Source organism: Vigna umbellata, chromosome 9, assembly GCF_029865625.1.
Source record: "Vigna umbellata cultivar VRB3 chromosome 9, Vumbellata_1.0, whole genome shotgun sequence".
NCBI classification, from domain to species: Eukaryota; Viridiplantae; Streptophyta; class Magnoliopsida; order Fabales; family Fabaceae; genus Vigna; species Vigna umbellata.
Window position 1 is genome coordinate 46,756,300 of NC_142173.1, and position 15,712 is coordinate 46,772,011.

Here is a 15,712-nt window from a genome sequence, read left to right on the forward strand (position 1 = left end):
TTACAAAAATCAGTGTACGTAATACTGATATTGCTAAAATTAATATTAATAAATGAAATGATTATATATTAATATTTTGGGTTTATATTTAGAACAAAATTTTAAGTTATAAATAGTATATATAGTATAAATATTCTTATATATATAATATAATTCAACATAACAATGGGGACTCTGGTGGTGGTGTTGGAATGGAAGTTTTGGGGTTCAAATTTTCACGACCAACACCATGTGAATTTCTTCCCTAATTTGAAAAAGTAATCAATACAATGAGATAGGAGAAATTCAGTTGCTACAAGTTTCAGCCATTTGGGTTACGTCAATTTTGAAACATCATTTTCATAATAGTGATACTATTTATGTACCAATTATCGTTTGATTGAAGTCACTTTTTCACCCACAATAAATGGAATATGTTATCTGCACTTAGGTTATTTCCCTGGATTGGATTCTCAAAGTTGGAGACTGCACATGGAATTCTCCTTCACTAAGCTCATTCTGTTAAGGAAAAGAAAATGCTTTAACTTTATATGAAACTCTCTCTCCTAGAATAAAAAATAGTTTGATTTTAATCAACAACAAAAATGATTGTACAGTTCTATTTTTGCTTGTATCAACAGTTTTGGGATAAAAGGAATCAATCAATAGGGGGAAATAAAAAGGGCATTATTCTATAGTATGGCCATCTTTTTCCTTTGTTCTTTCAGCATGCAAAAGCAATTGATCTCATTGTGCGTTCGGCACATATCTTATCCCATAGCAAATTGACAAAAGGGATTCTCATAGCCAACTTGACCTAGTGTAGGCCAAAGCTATATTTAGGTGACAAAACATGTTATGTACCTTTATTTTCTCTAACCAAAAGAACCAATGTTAGTAGTATCAGTTATTGTAATTTGTAATATAACCAAATAAAAAATTTCGCTGCTTAGCACATAATGCAAGGCATGCAGCACAAACCATAGAGTATTATGTTAAGATATGTCAAGCATAATGGTTGAACATAATGGGAAGAAGTGCATAATTTACTGCAACACCATTATGTTAGTTTTATTTTTGAAGTTATTTATCTAAATGCAATCTTCAGCGTGAATGTGACACAGAAACTGTTTCACCAATCCATCACCAAGATGACAGAAGAGAGAGAGCAACTTAAGGACAAAAGCAGATCTTATCTAATTTGAAACTTTTTGTAAGCAGAATTTTCTTGTATCGTTATATGAGTTCTTCCCCTATCATTAGCCTGACCACAAGCAATGTCCTTCATTTGAGGGACCTCTGACCCTTTGTGGTGGCTTGACCCTTCTGCTTGAGATTGATCAGAAGAGTTCTTTCTCCTCCGTTCATTGTGTACAGCCAAACGCCTGCGGCAACTTCTTTTTGCATCATCAAATTCTGACAACTCGTGGAATCTGCATAACAATTTCTTATTTCAGATCAGATACATAAACACAACATCAACATGATCTTGCTAGCCAATTTTGACATGCCAAATAGGGAGAAAGAACAAATAAGATTATAGCGAAATTCTGGTAGCAGAATTGTCTTCTTCTTTTACCTCAGAAGAGGAAAAAGAAGACTGTTATTGCTCCAAACACACCGTACAGATTCACATATGCCAAATATAAACTTCAGTATCCTTGACTTTGCATATTAACATATCCAAATTATTATCCTTTTCTGAACTTCATGATTCCATAAAGTAAAACATCTCAGTAGGCTCATGCAAAAGCTTGTCTTTCAGAAGACATCAAACAATCACTTCACAGAGTAAGATGAGTTTGATTACAATTTCAACATGACAGAATCAGTCTATATCTTGATAACTGAAGTTACATTAAATTCAACATAATAGAAAGGGAACAGTCCTCTAACACCACACACTCAAGTCTTTGATTCCAGTGTGACTAAATAATTTTTAGATCATCATTTGAGTTCAACACATACAACTTCAAAAATCATTAAAACGACAAATTCTACTCAAACTCGATTTGCTTCCAATATCTCCAAACTATCCAACTTAAAAGATGGAAACAGTTCATGCACCTTGAATTTCAAGACGACTCCCTCTAAAACAAAATTCAGATCCAGTTTTCTGGTTATTTTGGTATTCTCTTACCAGAGATATAGAATTCCATCTTAATACTAATTAAAGTATTTGATGTAAACTCATATAAGCAGTAAGTTTTGTCTTTTCTTTTCATCAAAAGAACTTAGCAAGAACAAAACACCTCCATGAAACAGGAAAAGCAAACCTAATAGGTGTTTGTAACAGGTTAGAAAAACGTGGATCCGACGTTCTCTCAACGTTTGATGCATGAATACACAGAAGCAGAAATACTTAGCTTCTGATTGACGTGATTAGACTTTTTACAAAGAGAGAAAAGGTTAAAAACACAAAAGTCGAACCTCCCAAACCTGCTACATTGCTGACAGAACCGTTGTTTGGTGCCATGAACAAGCACAACCTGAGCCTTGGCATGACACTCACACACCTTGTGCCTCCGGTGGTATTGCTTGGCCTCATGCAGATCTGCGTTGCACTTCTCCGCTTGACAACACAGCATGCCACCATTAACACACCCTTTCTTCCCTTCCTCGCCTTTCTTCTTCTTCTTCTTCTCCTGCCGAAGCTCCACGTACCCTTTTTGGTTATCACCACAATCTACCATATCCCTCTTCAACCTCTCACCCCTCATCACCACCTTTGGCTCCAACCCCTCCATATGGAAGAATGGCTGCAATAGGGTGATGGCAAAGGAATTATATAAAGGAGGAAAGTGTTAGAGAGAGAGAACTGAGGACCACCACAACAAAGTGCTCCATATTTTCCTCACCACCTCCCTTATTGGTTTTGTTTTCTTGCGACGTGGTGTTACATGGAACTAGAAGACGGTGAGGGGTGTAAAAGTGAAAGAGACTCAAACCAAATGAATCTTTTTTTTTTCTATGTTCACTTTGAAACCAAGTGGAATCATTGAATGAAGGAGATGGAGTGTGAGAATTGTGGTAAAGTGGCGGGATCGTGACAGTTGTGACAGAAGAATAGACGATGATGTTCTTGTGTGGTTCATTGAGCCTCAACACGTCCTGTCAGTAAAATAAACAAGTCTTTTCACGTTAAAAATCTTCATTCAAATGCATACACAAACACATATATATGAATGATGAGATATCAATGAACACATGTTATGTTACACCAGAAAAACAATTTTTTTTCTCACGAAAATAAAGATATATAATGATAGCGACAGGTGTATTCAAGATTACATAGGAATACTCATGCTAAAAACGTAGTTACAGCATAAGTGAAGATGCACATGTATATATAATTATCTGTCAGAAAATCAACTGCAACAATCTCACCAATTACACACTTAAAATTGCTGATCACAAAATTTATATTTTTAAGGTGATAATATTCTAAATCTTTCCCCAGACAAGTGCATATCATATCATATTCCGGAGAATGATATTTCGATAAAAAAAATATTTAATAAGAGTTATTTTGCAGAAATTATAAAAACCTGGTACAACTTAACATGATTTAGATGAACCTGGTGAATTATCTAAAAGCTAATTTTCATTTTTTTCAACCGTTCCTCCAAAAATTTGATTGTCTCTTCTCTCCCAATTTCAGGTTATTCTTCTTCTCCGCAATCATTACACACAAAAGCCAACACAGAACAGAACACTCGGTCTCTTCTACTCCATACAACAAACGCATCAGGCTTCCTCCTTTACCCCTCACTGCGCTCAAACGCTGGCGAAGATTCCGGCGAGCCTCGTCACGGCCACTGTGCGCCTGCTCAGAATAGCTTGCTCCTCCATCCCTTTCTCTCTCGCGCTCAACGCAACACTTAAACTCTAAGATGTCATTTCCGGAGATCCCACCGCTGCCTGCATCGACGGGCCACTACTGCGTGCTCCACCACTTCCAAACCCTCGTGAACCAGGCCTTCAGCGTCGAGAGATGCCACGCCTCGTCCACCATCAGCGTCGACAAAACCGCCGCGCGACAGTCGCTGGCCATTCCTTCTCCGTAGTAGCCGCCGCGAGCACCTCCTTGTGGCGCCTCAGCTAGGGTTCGAAATACAGCGTGTTTGCTCCGCCCGGATTCAGTTCCGTTCTTCTCCGCTCTAGATTTCGCTCTTCGCCACTGCTCAGCTCTCGAATTAACTTTTGTCAGCTCAAGAAGAGGGATATTTGTTGTTGTCTTCATTCCAAACATGATTCAACAATTATTTGTCCTGGAGAAGGTGAGAAAACTAGGCAGTATCAATCATTGCTATCATCATTTTTTTTTCTCTGTCTTGAATCTTAATCACATTAGCTTACAATTTCATTGTGACATGTGGTGACTACTTCATTTTTGAGGATTCCATGGACATACTAAGAATTTTCCATCAACATTGAGGTTGGTACTTTTAGTCATGGCTGCAACATGTGGACTATACATTTGTTTAGTTAATTTAGAGAAACCAATAAGAGTTTGTGTAAATACCAAGTTATTGGAAAAGAGAGTCATCAACACTCATGTCATATTTCTAGTGTAGAAGAATGGAAAGCACCCTACTTGCACTACTCACAACCTATCGGATTTTTTTGCATACTGACAATGCAAATATCAATGTTAGTGGATGGTTTGAGACCTTGTTGAAGAGTTATGGGCTTCAAGTGGATGCTTAATCAGGTAATTGAAGAGTGTTTCAATATCATGAACCATCATGATTTGGGTCGGTCATGATGATCATTTTGTTGCTGAAGGAAGAGATTAATATATATTAATAATTAGTCTTTTCATCACATATTTCTTAAACCTTGTTTTGTCTCTTTTGTCCAACACTTTGGGCTTCGTGTGTCACTAGGCCTGTGTTCGCATGAAGAGAAATTACTGTTCATGCGAATTTGAGAGCGACGATTTGCGGCTGATGTGTTGTTCCTTTGAGCTGAAATGGAAGGATGTTCACGGACGGATTTGCGGGATACACCCCGTTTTCATCACTCGTAAAATTGGAGAGATTTGCGTGGATTGAATGTAAAAAGTCCAGTGTGCCCTTCAGACATCAATTAAATTCCAAGCGTGTACGTTGCTCAGAAACTGCAGATCAAACACTGTTGAACCACGAGAGTGCATGGCTTGGCGTGGTTTTAGAAATATTCGTGTGCTTTACACAGGCTCAGTGATGTTACCTTGCGTTCTAAAAGCAATGAACAGCAAAGATTCCTGCACTGCATCAGAGTCAAAGTGCAGTGTTGAATATGAAAGCTACATTGACCATAGGACCTCATACGCGCATGGTAGTGGGTAGGTGTGGTTGTATTTATTGAGGGAGGAGAAGCATAATAAATTGGTTGCAAGTTTGAGAGGTATCTGCGAATGTGTGGAGAGTGGTCGCTGGTGTTCAAAGTATCTTGCGATTTGCTGAGACGAGGAAGAGGGTGGTGAGGTAAGTTCAAGCCATTATCATGTATGTGTTCGTTTGCATTAGTAGGTGTGTAGAATGGGACGAAGAATCAGAAAGTGTGTGGTGATGTGAAGAAGAAGCAAAGGGTTGAAGAAGAAGACGAAAGTCGTGCGTGAGAGGCGGAGAAGATGATGAACAGTGGACGTGGAGGCTTCGTAACCGGTTACACGCTAGACGTAATCGGTTACGTCTGTATGAGAAAATTACACTGCGTCATGTAATCGGTTACAGGCACAGTTAACCGGTTACACTGTTGACTGAAAAATGAGTGATATTGTGTTGGGTGCTTGGCCGGTGTCTGGAGCAGGTTATGGGGTGCACGACGGTTGTTGTTCGACGCCACTGAGGAGGAGATGATTAACCGGAGTGGACAGGTATGGTAGTGGTGAGTGGTTTTGAGTGGTTAACAAGAGTTATGTTGTAATGGTTGTTATTGATTGGCATTGCAGGGAGTTATGGAGGAGGTGAGGGTGGCGGAGGCCATGTGAGAGATAAGAAGGTGGAGAGGGAAGATAGAGTTGTGTTGAAACAATGGTGGAGAAGCAACCATATGCACTGATTATATGAGGATTGGATGGTACTGGGTGATCTATCTTGGTCTGACAGTGGGTTTCTGATGCAGGTGTTCACTGGGAATTGAGGTGTTTATCGTGGTGGAGCAAGAAGCGTGAAGGTGGTGGAGATTTGGAAGTCAAAGGTACGAAATGTGGTGGAGGTGAAGGCACAACATCTTTTTGTATTGCATGAAATAATGAAATTAATTGTGCAGTGGTGGTAGCAAGAATACAAGAAGTTATATCTATAATGTTAGTAATAAAGTAGTCTTATGGCTACACCTACAGTCCTAAGACTTCTAGTTCAAATAAAGTTTGAAAACAAATAGCTTCTACCCAATGTGTTTATTTTGCATTGATGTCAAAAATGCTTGAACATGTTCAGAATCCAGATATGGTTAGAAGTGAGCAATTTTTTCAAATTTTACGAAAATGATTATAAAAAATAATGAATGTGAACTATAAAAGTTGTGAATCAGTAGATAATCATAGAAACACAAGTTGAATTCATTTTACTGTCACAATTGTTTGAAATCTGATTTCAACTTCTGTTAATGTCCCTGAGTTACACGTACTAGAAAATTTAGTCTATTCATATCTTGTTTGAATTTACATTTTTTTGTGCCAACTTGCAGCTCCCAGGGCTGTTGAAAAAAGCAAAAGCAGGACCTAGGAAGTGCCAGTGTTCCTCTGTATCGATCAAACTGTATGTGGTATTAAAAGCCTCTGGGGTATTGGGGGCGAACAAATCGAGGGCCTGGTGTCTTGGAAGCGAGAACTGAAGGCGTTTTTTAGTGGATACAATCTCATACCAAGCTGCATCAATCCTTGTATTGCTTATCATGTATGCTTTATGTTATGCTTAACAAACTTTTTTTAAGATTGTTATGTTAAAACTTACAAAACCTCCAAAGATTTGACTGTGGGAGTGAGTACCTATATTTTATGATGTTGTTGAAGGATCTGTGATGTGTAAATTTTGCAGCATACCTTCAGCAGGGTGTTCTGAGTTTGTGTGAAAGAAAAAAAGAAGTTGTATGTGAGTATGTTCCTTGCCATGTACTACTGTTTACCACTTATCAAAATCATTCCCAAAAAAGCATATTGTTTGTAAGGATCTAACAAAAAACTGACACCAAAAGGCTAGAACTCCCGAGCATGTTTTCTTAAACAAATATTAAAAGAGTATGCTACGTGAATCTTTGACAATGTTGATTTCACGTTTTCAAATTTATTGCATGAAATAAATTAAATGAATTGCTGGTTTGGTTTTCTTTGTTAAAAATGAAAGCAAAGTGTCATGAGTTGGATAGGAGAAGTATGATTTATTGACCCAATTTTCTTTTACTTGCTTTCATTGGAAAGAGGTGCCTCTGTGGTTGCTTAGTTGTTGCTGAAAGCATCTTCAAGTGTGCTGATATAGGTGTTGAACGTGTTGAAGAGGTTATAAGTATTTTACATTTGGTTATAATATAATTATTTGAATGATTCATTGAGTTATGGACATGTGTACCTTAGGAGTATAAGATTATTTATTTGATATATTTTATGTTCGTTTATATTTGTATTTTATTAAATATATTAACGTATTAATATTTCAAATAATAATTTAATTTGTTATACGTATACGTACCTAGTTAATAAGAAAGATATAAAATGTTTTTGTGGTATTATGTTATTTAATTTTTTTTTATAATCATTTGTTTAATGTATTAATGTATATTTGTATTTTATTTAATTAATATATGAATTTTAAACTTTTATTGTAGTATGTTTAATTGTTTAAGTTAATTTAGATGGAAGAAATTATAGATTTATCATATTTGGACCGTGAAGAGGTAGATGACGATGTGGTTGGTGTAAACTTCAATATTATAGCAATGATTCGTCAACACTTGCAAATAATCACTTCATTGGCGGCATTAACAATGTTATGCATTGTTACACACGCGTTGAGTATCTTGAATATGTACTCTACTTATTGCAATAGTGTAAGCAATTACCTACCTGATAGAGATCGTCGTAGGGAGCAATTAATGTCATATCTTGTTCACACTAATCGATGCCGCGACATTATTAGGATGGGTCCAGAGGCATTTATTAATCTCTGTGAGAGACTAAGATCAACAGAGTTAGTTAAGGATGCCATTCGTTCGACCGTGGAACAACAAGTTGCTGAATTTCTTCATATAATTGGCCATAATGTTAAGAATCGAAGTGTTGCATTTTTCTGGCATCGGTCAGGCTCGACGGTTAGCAGACACTTTCACAATGTCCTAGACGCTGTCTTAAGTTTAGAATCTGAATTTCTAATTCAACCATCAGGAAATGAGGTACATCCACATGTGTTGAACAACAATCGATTTTATCCTTACTTTAAGGTACTTATTCCCTGTGATTGTAAAAGTTATTTGAACCAAGGATGGTAAAAATTTCATGTTATGAAATGATTAGTTCTGATTTTTTTGTTTAGGATTGTCTAGGGGCCATAGACGGTACTCATGTTAGGGTTAAGGTGCCAAGAAGTGAAGCTGCGAGATTTCGAGGAAGAAAAGATTGGCCAACACAACATGTGTTTGCGGCGTGTGATTTTGACATGAAATTCACATACGTTCTTGCTGGGTGGGAAGGCACTGCATCTGATTCAAGAATTTTAAAAAATGCTCTTGATCGAGATGACCCATTGGTTATCCCGCAAGGTCAGTGTTTACATAGCGATGTCGAGGATTTTATTTGTATGAGTGACTAATTATCTTTCTCTATATAAAATTGTACGAAAATACTACCTCGGTGATGCAGGATTCATGTTGAAAACCACAATTTTGACTCCGTATAGAGGCGTAAGATATCACCTCAAAGAATATACACGCAGAGGACCCCAAAATGCAAGGGAGTTGTTTAATCACCGGCATTCATCTCTGCGAAATGTTATCGAAAGAACTTTTGGTGTTTTGAAAAAACGATTCCCTATCATTGCAAGTGGCACTGAACCACACTATGGGTTGGAGACAATGACAGACATCATACTAGCTTGTTGTATATTACACAACTTCCTTCGTGGCGTGGATAACGATGACTCATTACTTGATGAAGTTGATAATGAGTTGAATGAAATGGAAGACCATAATGTTTCATCATCTCAAGATAGAGAAGAGGACCATAGGATTGGTAGTAATATTAGGGATTCTATAGCCGACCATATGTGGCGAGATTATTCAAACTCGTAGTTATTGTATTTTAATGCATTGTATGACTATTTCATGTTATGTGTATGAGAACAACATTATATTAAGGATGTTTCTATTTAACTTCTTATAAATTTGTTCTTGAAATAGGTTTAAAATGAATAGAGGTAAGGCAGCCGCCATGGAGTCCTCTGCTCCTATTAGAGAGTTCATGAAGTGGACAGAGGATATGGACGCACATCTTCTACACTGTATGATTGAGGAATCACGAATCGGTAATAGGGTTGACGGTAGCTGGACATCCCAGGCATATAGCAACATAGTTGATCATCTTCATAGCTCTGGGTATGTCGCAGTTACGAAAAATAATGTAAAAAATCATCAGAAAGTCTTGAAAGATAAATGGCGTGAGGTACATGACTTGTTTTCTGGATTAAGTGGATTTGCGTGGAACCCGATTAGTATGAAATTTCATGCTGAGGACGAAGTTTGGATGGACCTGATTCAGGTATTTATACCAACACTAACATTTATGTCGTTTTTTATTAAAAGTCATATCTTCATAGTTTGTTTGTTGTACATGTTTCAGTCCAGGTCAACTGCGGCAAAGTGGAGAGTTAATAGCATAAAACACTATGATTTAATGGTTGAGTTATGGGCAGCTGATCGAGCTACAGGTTCTGGTGTCCGAACGGCTCGTCAAGCACGAAGACAGCGAGTTGGGCCTCGTGTAAGTGTTGATTTGAACCAAAATATTGAGTACACTCCAGAGCAGCCTGATTGGACGAGGTATAGAGACCCAACCCCACCATCTCCTCCTCCATCTGTAGATGAATATAGTCCAGGACAGACTCAATCTGTGCCTTCTGTCCCATCCGGTGGTACTTCATCTTCACGCGGCTCAAAAAGAAAGGAACCTATGGTCGATGTTATTGATTCTCAATTTGATAAGTTGACGACCAGCCTGAATGGTTTTGCTGGTGTGCTTAGCTCATCAAATGTTCATTTTGGTGTGATCTCTGATGCAGCCGTGCGTCAAGTAACAGCTATGGAAGACAGAAATCAAATACTCCGTCGCAACTCCAATTACACATATATAGAGGCGGACATTTATGAAATGCTTAGTGCTATGAACATTGCTGATGAAAATTTGCTGGAGCAATGTTATGATTTCTTATGTGGAAACCCCACATGTACAAAGAGGTTGATGGAACTTCCACCACACAAGCGGTGAAATAAATTATGTAAAATGATATCGGGCGGTGACTGTTAGGAAGGCGTATATCACTACTATTATTATCATTATGTGTACTGATGTCTTAGTCACCTTAAGTGTTGAATTATCTTTATTTTATCCATCTGTGATTTTAAAATTATGTTTATGGTTACGATGTAATGATTTGTTCTTATTCACTCTTATTGTTAAATATAAGCTAACTTTGTTGTTGTCTCATGTATTACTTTGTTCAAGAACCTTTGAAATGGCCTCATCATCAACCAAAAGGCCAAGAAAAAGTCGTAAGGGAAAAGAAACCCTCACTGAGGCACAAGATGCAGCCCATGTAAGACCATCAGTTCAGGAACAATTAGATCAGAGTCGTTTCTTCACGCACAGTCATCAAATGGAAAACTATGCAGCAGATTTCTATACAAGGAGTATAGTTGTTCCCAAGATAATGAATTTTGAATCATTTACCGGTTCAGGGTTATATTTTCAACAGCATCTTCTATTTCAAGGGGTGGTGGATTTGCTTACATTGCAGGGACCCTACTATCCAGATTTAATCAAAGTATTTTATTCCAATATGAAGATATCTGGAAATGGATATTTGATCAGTGAGGTGAACAAGAAAAGAATTAGATTGAAACCTGCTGATTGGTTGAATGTAGCTAACTTGAAGTACCAAGGTAAGAAACTGTGTTATTCAAATATCCCAGAGGACTTTCCATATGATCGTGACATGGCATTAGCTACTATGGTTATACCAGATTTGGAGGGTGGTCAAGGTGTTTTAACAGTTGGTTGTTTGAATATGAATGACAGGCTTCTGCATTATGTTATTGTGCATATGTTGACTCCACGACCTGGGAATTTTGCTAGGTTATTGCAGGAAGATATTTTTATGATATGGGTGCTTAAAAATAATATAGCTATCAATTGGCCTCATCACATCATGCAGCATATGCTTAAATGCAAGGCCAGTGACACACCCCTCCCATACGGTGTCCTTATCACACGGATCTTGCAATATTGTGGAGTTCATGTTGATGTCGACGCGTGCACTCAGATAGGGTCCCGACATCACTTTTCAATCAATTCTTTGAAGAGGATGCATATTGTTAATGTCAACGGTGTTTGGCAACACGATCATGCTGATGATGAAGAAGAAGACCAAACATACCATCATGAATACCCTGTGCAGCCTCTTCCACTTCCAGCAAATCCTAATATGATGACTCAAATGTGGCAAGGTGTACAAGACTTGCAACATCGAATGCAGGGTATGGAACAAATGCAGGTCCGGGTTCAACATATTGAAGATAACTTGGCAAACCTTTCTTTGGACATGAACCGTCAATTTGCTAACCTCAATCACAATGTTAACAAGATTCTTCACCGTTTCGATGACTAAGTTAATTTTTATTCCGATTATGTATTACATTACTTAATTTCCCTTAAATTGAATTGTGTGTTTGATATATTACCTTACCTATTACTCCATATATTTGTATGTTAAATTGTTGCCACTTATTTGACGTACTTGAATATTATAACTTCATTTAATTATTTGTTTCTTTAACATTAATCACTCTCACTTACCTTTCGAAATTTTTTTTTACGATTTGGTAGTAAATTATATTACAAACAAATACTAAATTTTGAAAAAATAAATTCATTTTATACTGCATTATAATTTATATAATTTAATTTTTAATTATTTTATAAATTATTTATATTTTTTGTCTCTATATAAACATTTTTACAAATAAATATAACATTAATAAATTACATTTTATATTATATTTATACCTAGGGACATTTTGGTAATCTTTCATTTCTAACAATTAAACTATTTTTTTAAATCTATCACATCAATCAAATCCTACACTAATTCTCACAAACTTTACTTCCAAATCCACTCTCAATTACCCACAAATCCACTCAAAAAAACAACTACAAAATTACCCTCAAATCCACCCAAATCATCTCCCCCAAATCATCTCCCCCAATTAACCTAAAGAGAACAAAGCCTAGAAGAAATTAAAGTTTTTGTATCTATAGTTCTATAACCCTTTTTGTTTATAGTATTTTCTATGTTTTTAATAATTCTTTATATTCTTTTTTAATCTCAAGTTTTTTTTTTATAATTTATTCTGACATATAATTCTAATAAGTTTCTTTTATAAGAATAACAAAAAACTCTTACTAGAGAATTCAAATTCACTGAAAACATTTTATTGAAAGATATATATTAAAGTTAATGCATATGCTTACATACTTCGTATAGTCTCTTGTTTATATTTCTGACGTCTGACAATTAAAAAATGAAAATAATTTTTTTTTATTAAAATCATACATTGAATATAAATTATTAACAAATACATCATCATATTATTTTTTATATATTGTTTAATATATATTTCATATATATATATATATATATATATATAACATCTCATTTTAATAGTTTTAACACTATCATAGAAGAATCACATATTTAATAAACAAAAACACTTAATTTATATATATAACATTTCATTTTAATAGTTTTAACACTATCATAGAAGAATCACATATTTAATAAACAAAAACACTTAATTTATATATATAATATCTCATTTTAATAGTTTTAACACTATCATAGAAGAATCACATATTTAATAAACAAAAACAATTAATTTATATATATAACATCTCATTTTAATAGTTTTAAGGGTTAAATATGTTTTTGGTCCCTTAACTTTCAGCGAAAATTGGAATTAGTCCCTCTTCAAAACTTTGGACTAATTTAGTCCCCAAACTTTAAAAATGTGTGAATTTAGTCCTTTTAACCAAATTTTGTTAACTTTATTTGATGTTTCAAATGCATTTATCAGTGAACGTTGAAGCAAAAATGTGCCAAACAGTGTAAACAACTCAAATGCTATCATGAAACGCACTTGAAACATCAAATAAAGTTAACAAAATTTGGTTAAAAGGACTAAATTCACACATTTTTAGAGTTTGGGGACTAAATTAGTCCAAAGTTTTGAAGAGGGACTAATTCTAATTTTCGCTGAAAGTTAAGGGACCAAAAACATATTTAACCCTAGTTTTAATACTATTATAGAAGAATCACATATTTAATAAACAAAAAAAATGAATTTATATATATTTAATAAACAAGAACAATTAATTTATATATATTTAATAGACAAGAACAATTAATTTATATATATTTAATAAACAACAACAATTAATTTATATGTTTAATAAACAAGAACAATTAATTTAAATATAAGTATCTTTATAATCATCTAAATTTATTTGTATAGAACCATAATTATTTGTTTTGTAATAAATATAAATTTATACTAACCATAATTTATTTTAAGTTTATAATCATCTAAATTTATTTGTATAGAACCATAATTATTTGTTTTGTAATAAATATAAATTTATACTAACCATAATTTATTTTAAGTTAGTTTAATATTATTTTTTATTTGTATTTTGAGTTTAGTCTATATTTCTTCTATTATAAATAGAGTACCCTATGTTTATATTTAACATAAGGGATTAATCTCATAGATAGTTTTTCACTATATTTAGCATAGTATTAGAGTCAGATTAGTCTTTGATAACTAGCTCACACGAGTACAATATGATCTCTCTATCGAAAATCTTCCTAACAAAAATTTCAGGTAAGCATGTCCTGTTGAGATGAAAGGCAATATAAAGGAGTACTCATGGTTGGAAATGCTTCCTCTAGAGGGTGAGAATCTAAGTGCAAGTTTAAGTCCCACATTGGATAGAAATGAGAAAATGGAACACTATATAATTTAAAAGACCGATTAGCCCATTGCTTTAAGGTTTTAGGTAGAGAGTGATGTTAATTTGTCAAGTTTTATTGGTGTTGTGTCTCCCTAGTGATACATCTCATCTTAACTCTTTCCAATAAGATTCATCATTTTCTTTTCTTGTTTTGAACTCTTTCTAATAGTGAATATTTTCTCTATTATATTTCTTTGCCTTTGTCACAAAGGAGTATCGATAAATTTATTTACAATTTGTACAAAGGTTGCATAATTTGGATCCATCATTAAATCAACATGCACATCTCATTTAAATTTGAAAACAAGATCTATTTTGTGAATTGTGAATTATATATGCACTAATATACTACTATGTACTCCAATAATTTTTTGGTCTTGGTCCTCGTACAAGATCAACCCTACATTGGACATTACAAATTAAATATTGTCCATGATATTGTTCTTTTTAGAGAATATCATATCAATTCTTTACTATACTGAGAGGATAAAAAATTGAATCAAAAGGAACTGTTCTTACCTCAAAGGGAGTGCAGCCAGCCTATCCATCACAACATAATATAGGAAACCCTCTCCCTTGTCAACTCCGAACGAATGCTTAGTTAGCCGTGAATGAGAACTCTTGTTGGCAGGTAGCTCCATGTAAGGTTAGCTCGAAAGCGAGTTCTTACTCTTTGACCTGAGGGGAAGAAAGCTGTGATTACCTGGGGTCAGGTTGACCTTCTTTCTATGGTAAGACTATTAGTCAAATCAGGTTGCTCTGAAAAAGAAAAAGCGAACTGGTTGTACAAGAAAAAACAAAAAAGGTTTAAAAAATGAAATAGTGGTTACTATTCATTTTAATTATGTCCAACCATAATTATTTGTTTTGCACTATGTGAGTAAAAAAAACAAATATTAACTTGCGATTTCAGCAAAGTCTCAAAGGGCCGTAGTGTCAATGCTCCTCGAACTTTTGTACCGTTAAAAACAATGCCCAACATCTCATTAATGTCGACATCTCAAACCCCGAAAATATTAGGTCTAACACCAAATGTAAAACTAATGCAAAAAAATAATAATAACTAACCTCTAGCCATTTCCACCGTTCTTTTAATGTGCTTTTATGTTTCAAACCTTTACTCCCATAAACTCTGATGACCCAAAGCACATAGCGAAGTTTTAAGTATGAAAAATACATGTTTTCAGACTTATTAATTAACTCAAAATTTGTATTTATTCATGAAATAATGTGTTTTCTCAAAGAAAAAGTTGTAATAGGAAGTAGGAAAGTGTGTAGTAAATTGTACAGGAATGTATACATTAAAGTGGAGTGTTGTCAGATGTTTCTCGCTAAGCCAACATTAAATCGCTCAGCTAAAAAGATGATTATTCGCTCAGCGCACCAAAATAATTCGCTGAGTGAATTATGGACAATTAAAGAATATGTAGTTGATTATTCACTCAACGCATATTAATTGTGCGCTGAGCA

The 15,712-nt window shown here is 34.9% G+C and overlaps 3 protein-coding genes across 26 annotated transcripts; 2 read left to right on the forward strand and 1 right to left on the reverse strand.

The window, feature by feature from the left end:
* Positions 1-873: 873 nt before the first annotated feature.
* LOC124838879 (squamosa promoter-binding-like protein 3) lies at positions 874-2,868 on the reverse strand. Of its 2 annotated transcripts, none has more exons than XM_047314591.2 (2): positions 2,419-2,868; positions 874-1,412 (listed from the first exon to the last, which is right to left on the reverse strand). In XM_047314591.2, exons 1-2 carry the CDS (start codon positions 2,724-2,726, stop codon positions 1,172-1,174), a joined length of 549 nt encoding a protein of 182 aa, XP_047170547.1. In that variant the 5' UTR covers positions 2,727-2,868; the 3' UTR covers positions 874-1,171. The 2 variants fall into 2 exon arrangements, with proteins under 2 accessions (XP_047170547.1, XP_047170546.1); XM_047314590.2 differs by having other exon boundaries at positions 2,410-2,866.
* Positions 2,869-3,397: 529 nt separating this feature from the next.
* On the forward strand, positions 3,398-10,618 carry LOC124838880 (protein ANTAGONIST OF LIKE HETEROCHROMATIN PROTEIN 1-like). 23 transcript variants are annotated; one of them, XM_088099807.1, is made up of 8 exons: positions 3,398-3,412; positions 3,641-4,259; positions 4,557-4,693; positions 4,869-6,165; positions 6,658-7,061; positions 7,388-8,403; positions 8,496-8,721; positions 8,822-9,288. In XM_088099807.1, exons 6-8 carry the CDS (start codon positions 7,819-7,821, stop codon positions 9,247-9,249), a joined length of 1,239 nt encoding a protein of 412 aa, XP_087955933.1. In that variant the 5' UTR covers positions 3,398-3,412; positions 3,641-4,259; positions 4,557-4,693; positions 4,869-6,165; positions 6,658-7,061; positions 7,388-7,818; the 3' UTR covers positions 9,250-9,288. The 23 variants fall into 23 exon arrangements, with proteins under 23 accessions (XP_087955933.1, XP_087955931.1, XP_087955932.1 ...); XM_088099805.1 differs by lacking the exon at positions 3,398-3,412 and adding an exon at positions 3,489-3,560; XM_088099806.1 differs by lacking the exon at positions 3,398-3,412 and adding an exon at positions 3,514-3,530.
* LOC148193704 (uncharacterized) lies at positions 10,512-11,877 on the forward strand. Its single transcript, XM_088099801.1, has one exon. It carries the CDS (start codon positions 10,512-10,514, stop codon positions 11,838-11,840), a length of 1,329 nt encoding a protein of 442 aa, XP_087955927.1. The 3' UTR covers positions 11,841-11,877.
* The last annotated feature ends 3,835 nt before the right edge of the window (positions 11,878-15,712 follow it).

Coding starts and splice junctions, on each gene's coding strand:
- LOC124838880 (XM_088099807.1), top strand. CDS start 7,819: ATGGAAGAAATTATAGATTTATCATATTTGGACCGTGAAGAGGTAGAT. Junction 8,404..8,495: donor GATTTTATCCTTACTTTAAG/GTACTTATTCCC, acceptor TTTTTTGTTTAG/GATTGTCTAGGGGCCATAGA. Junction 8,722..8,821: donor CCCATTGGTTATCCCGCAAG/GTCAGTGTTTAC, acceptor TCGGTGATGCAG/GATTCATGTTGAAAACCACA.
- LOC148193704 (XM_088099801.1), top strand. CDS start 10,512: ATGTGTACTGATGTCTTAGTCACCTTAAGTGTTGAATTATCTTTATTT.
- LOC124838879 (XM_047314590.2), bottom strand. CDS start 2,726: ATGGAGGGGTTGGAGCCAAAGGTGGTGATGAGGGGTGAGAGGTTGAAG. Junction 1,413..2,409: donor CAATGTAGCAGGTTTGGGAG/GTTCGACTTTTG, acceptor ATTGTTATGCAG/ATTCCACGAGTTGTCAGAAT.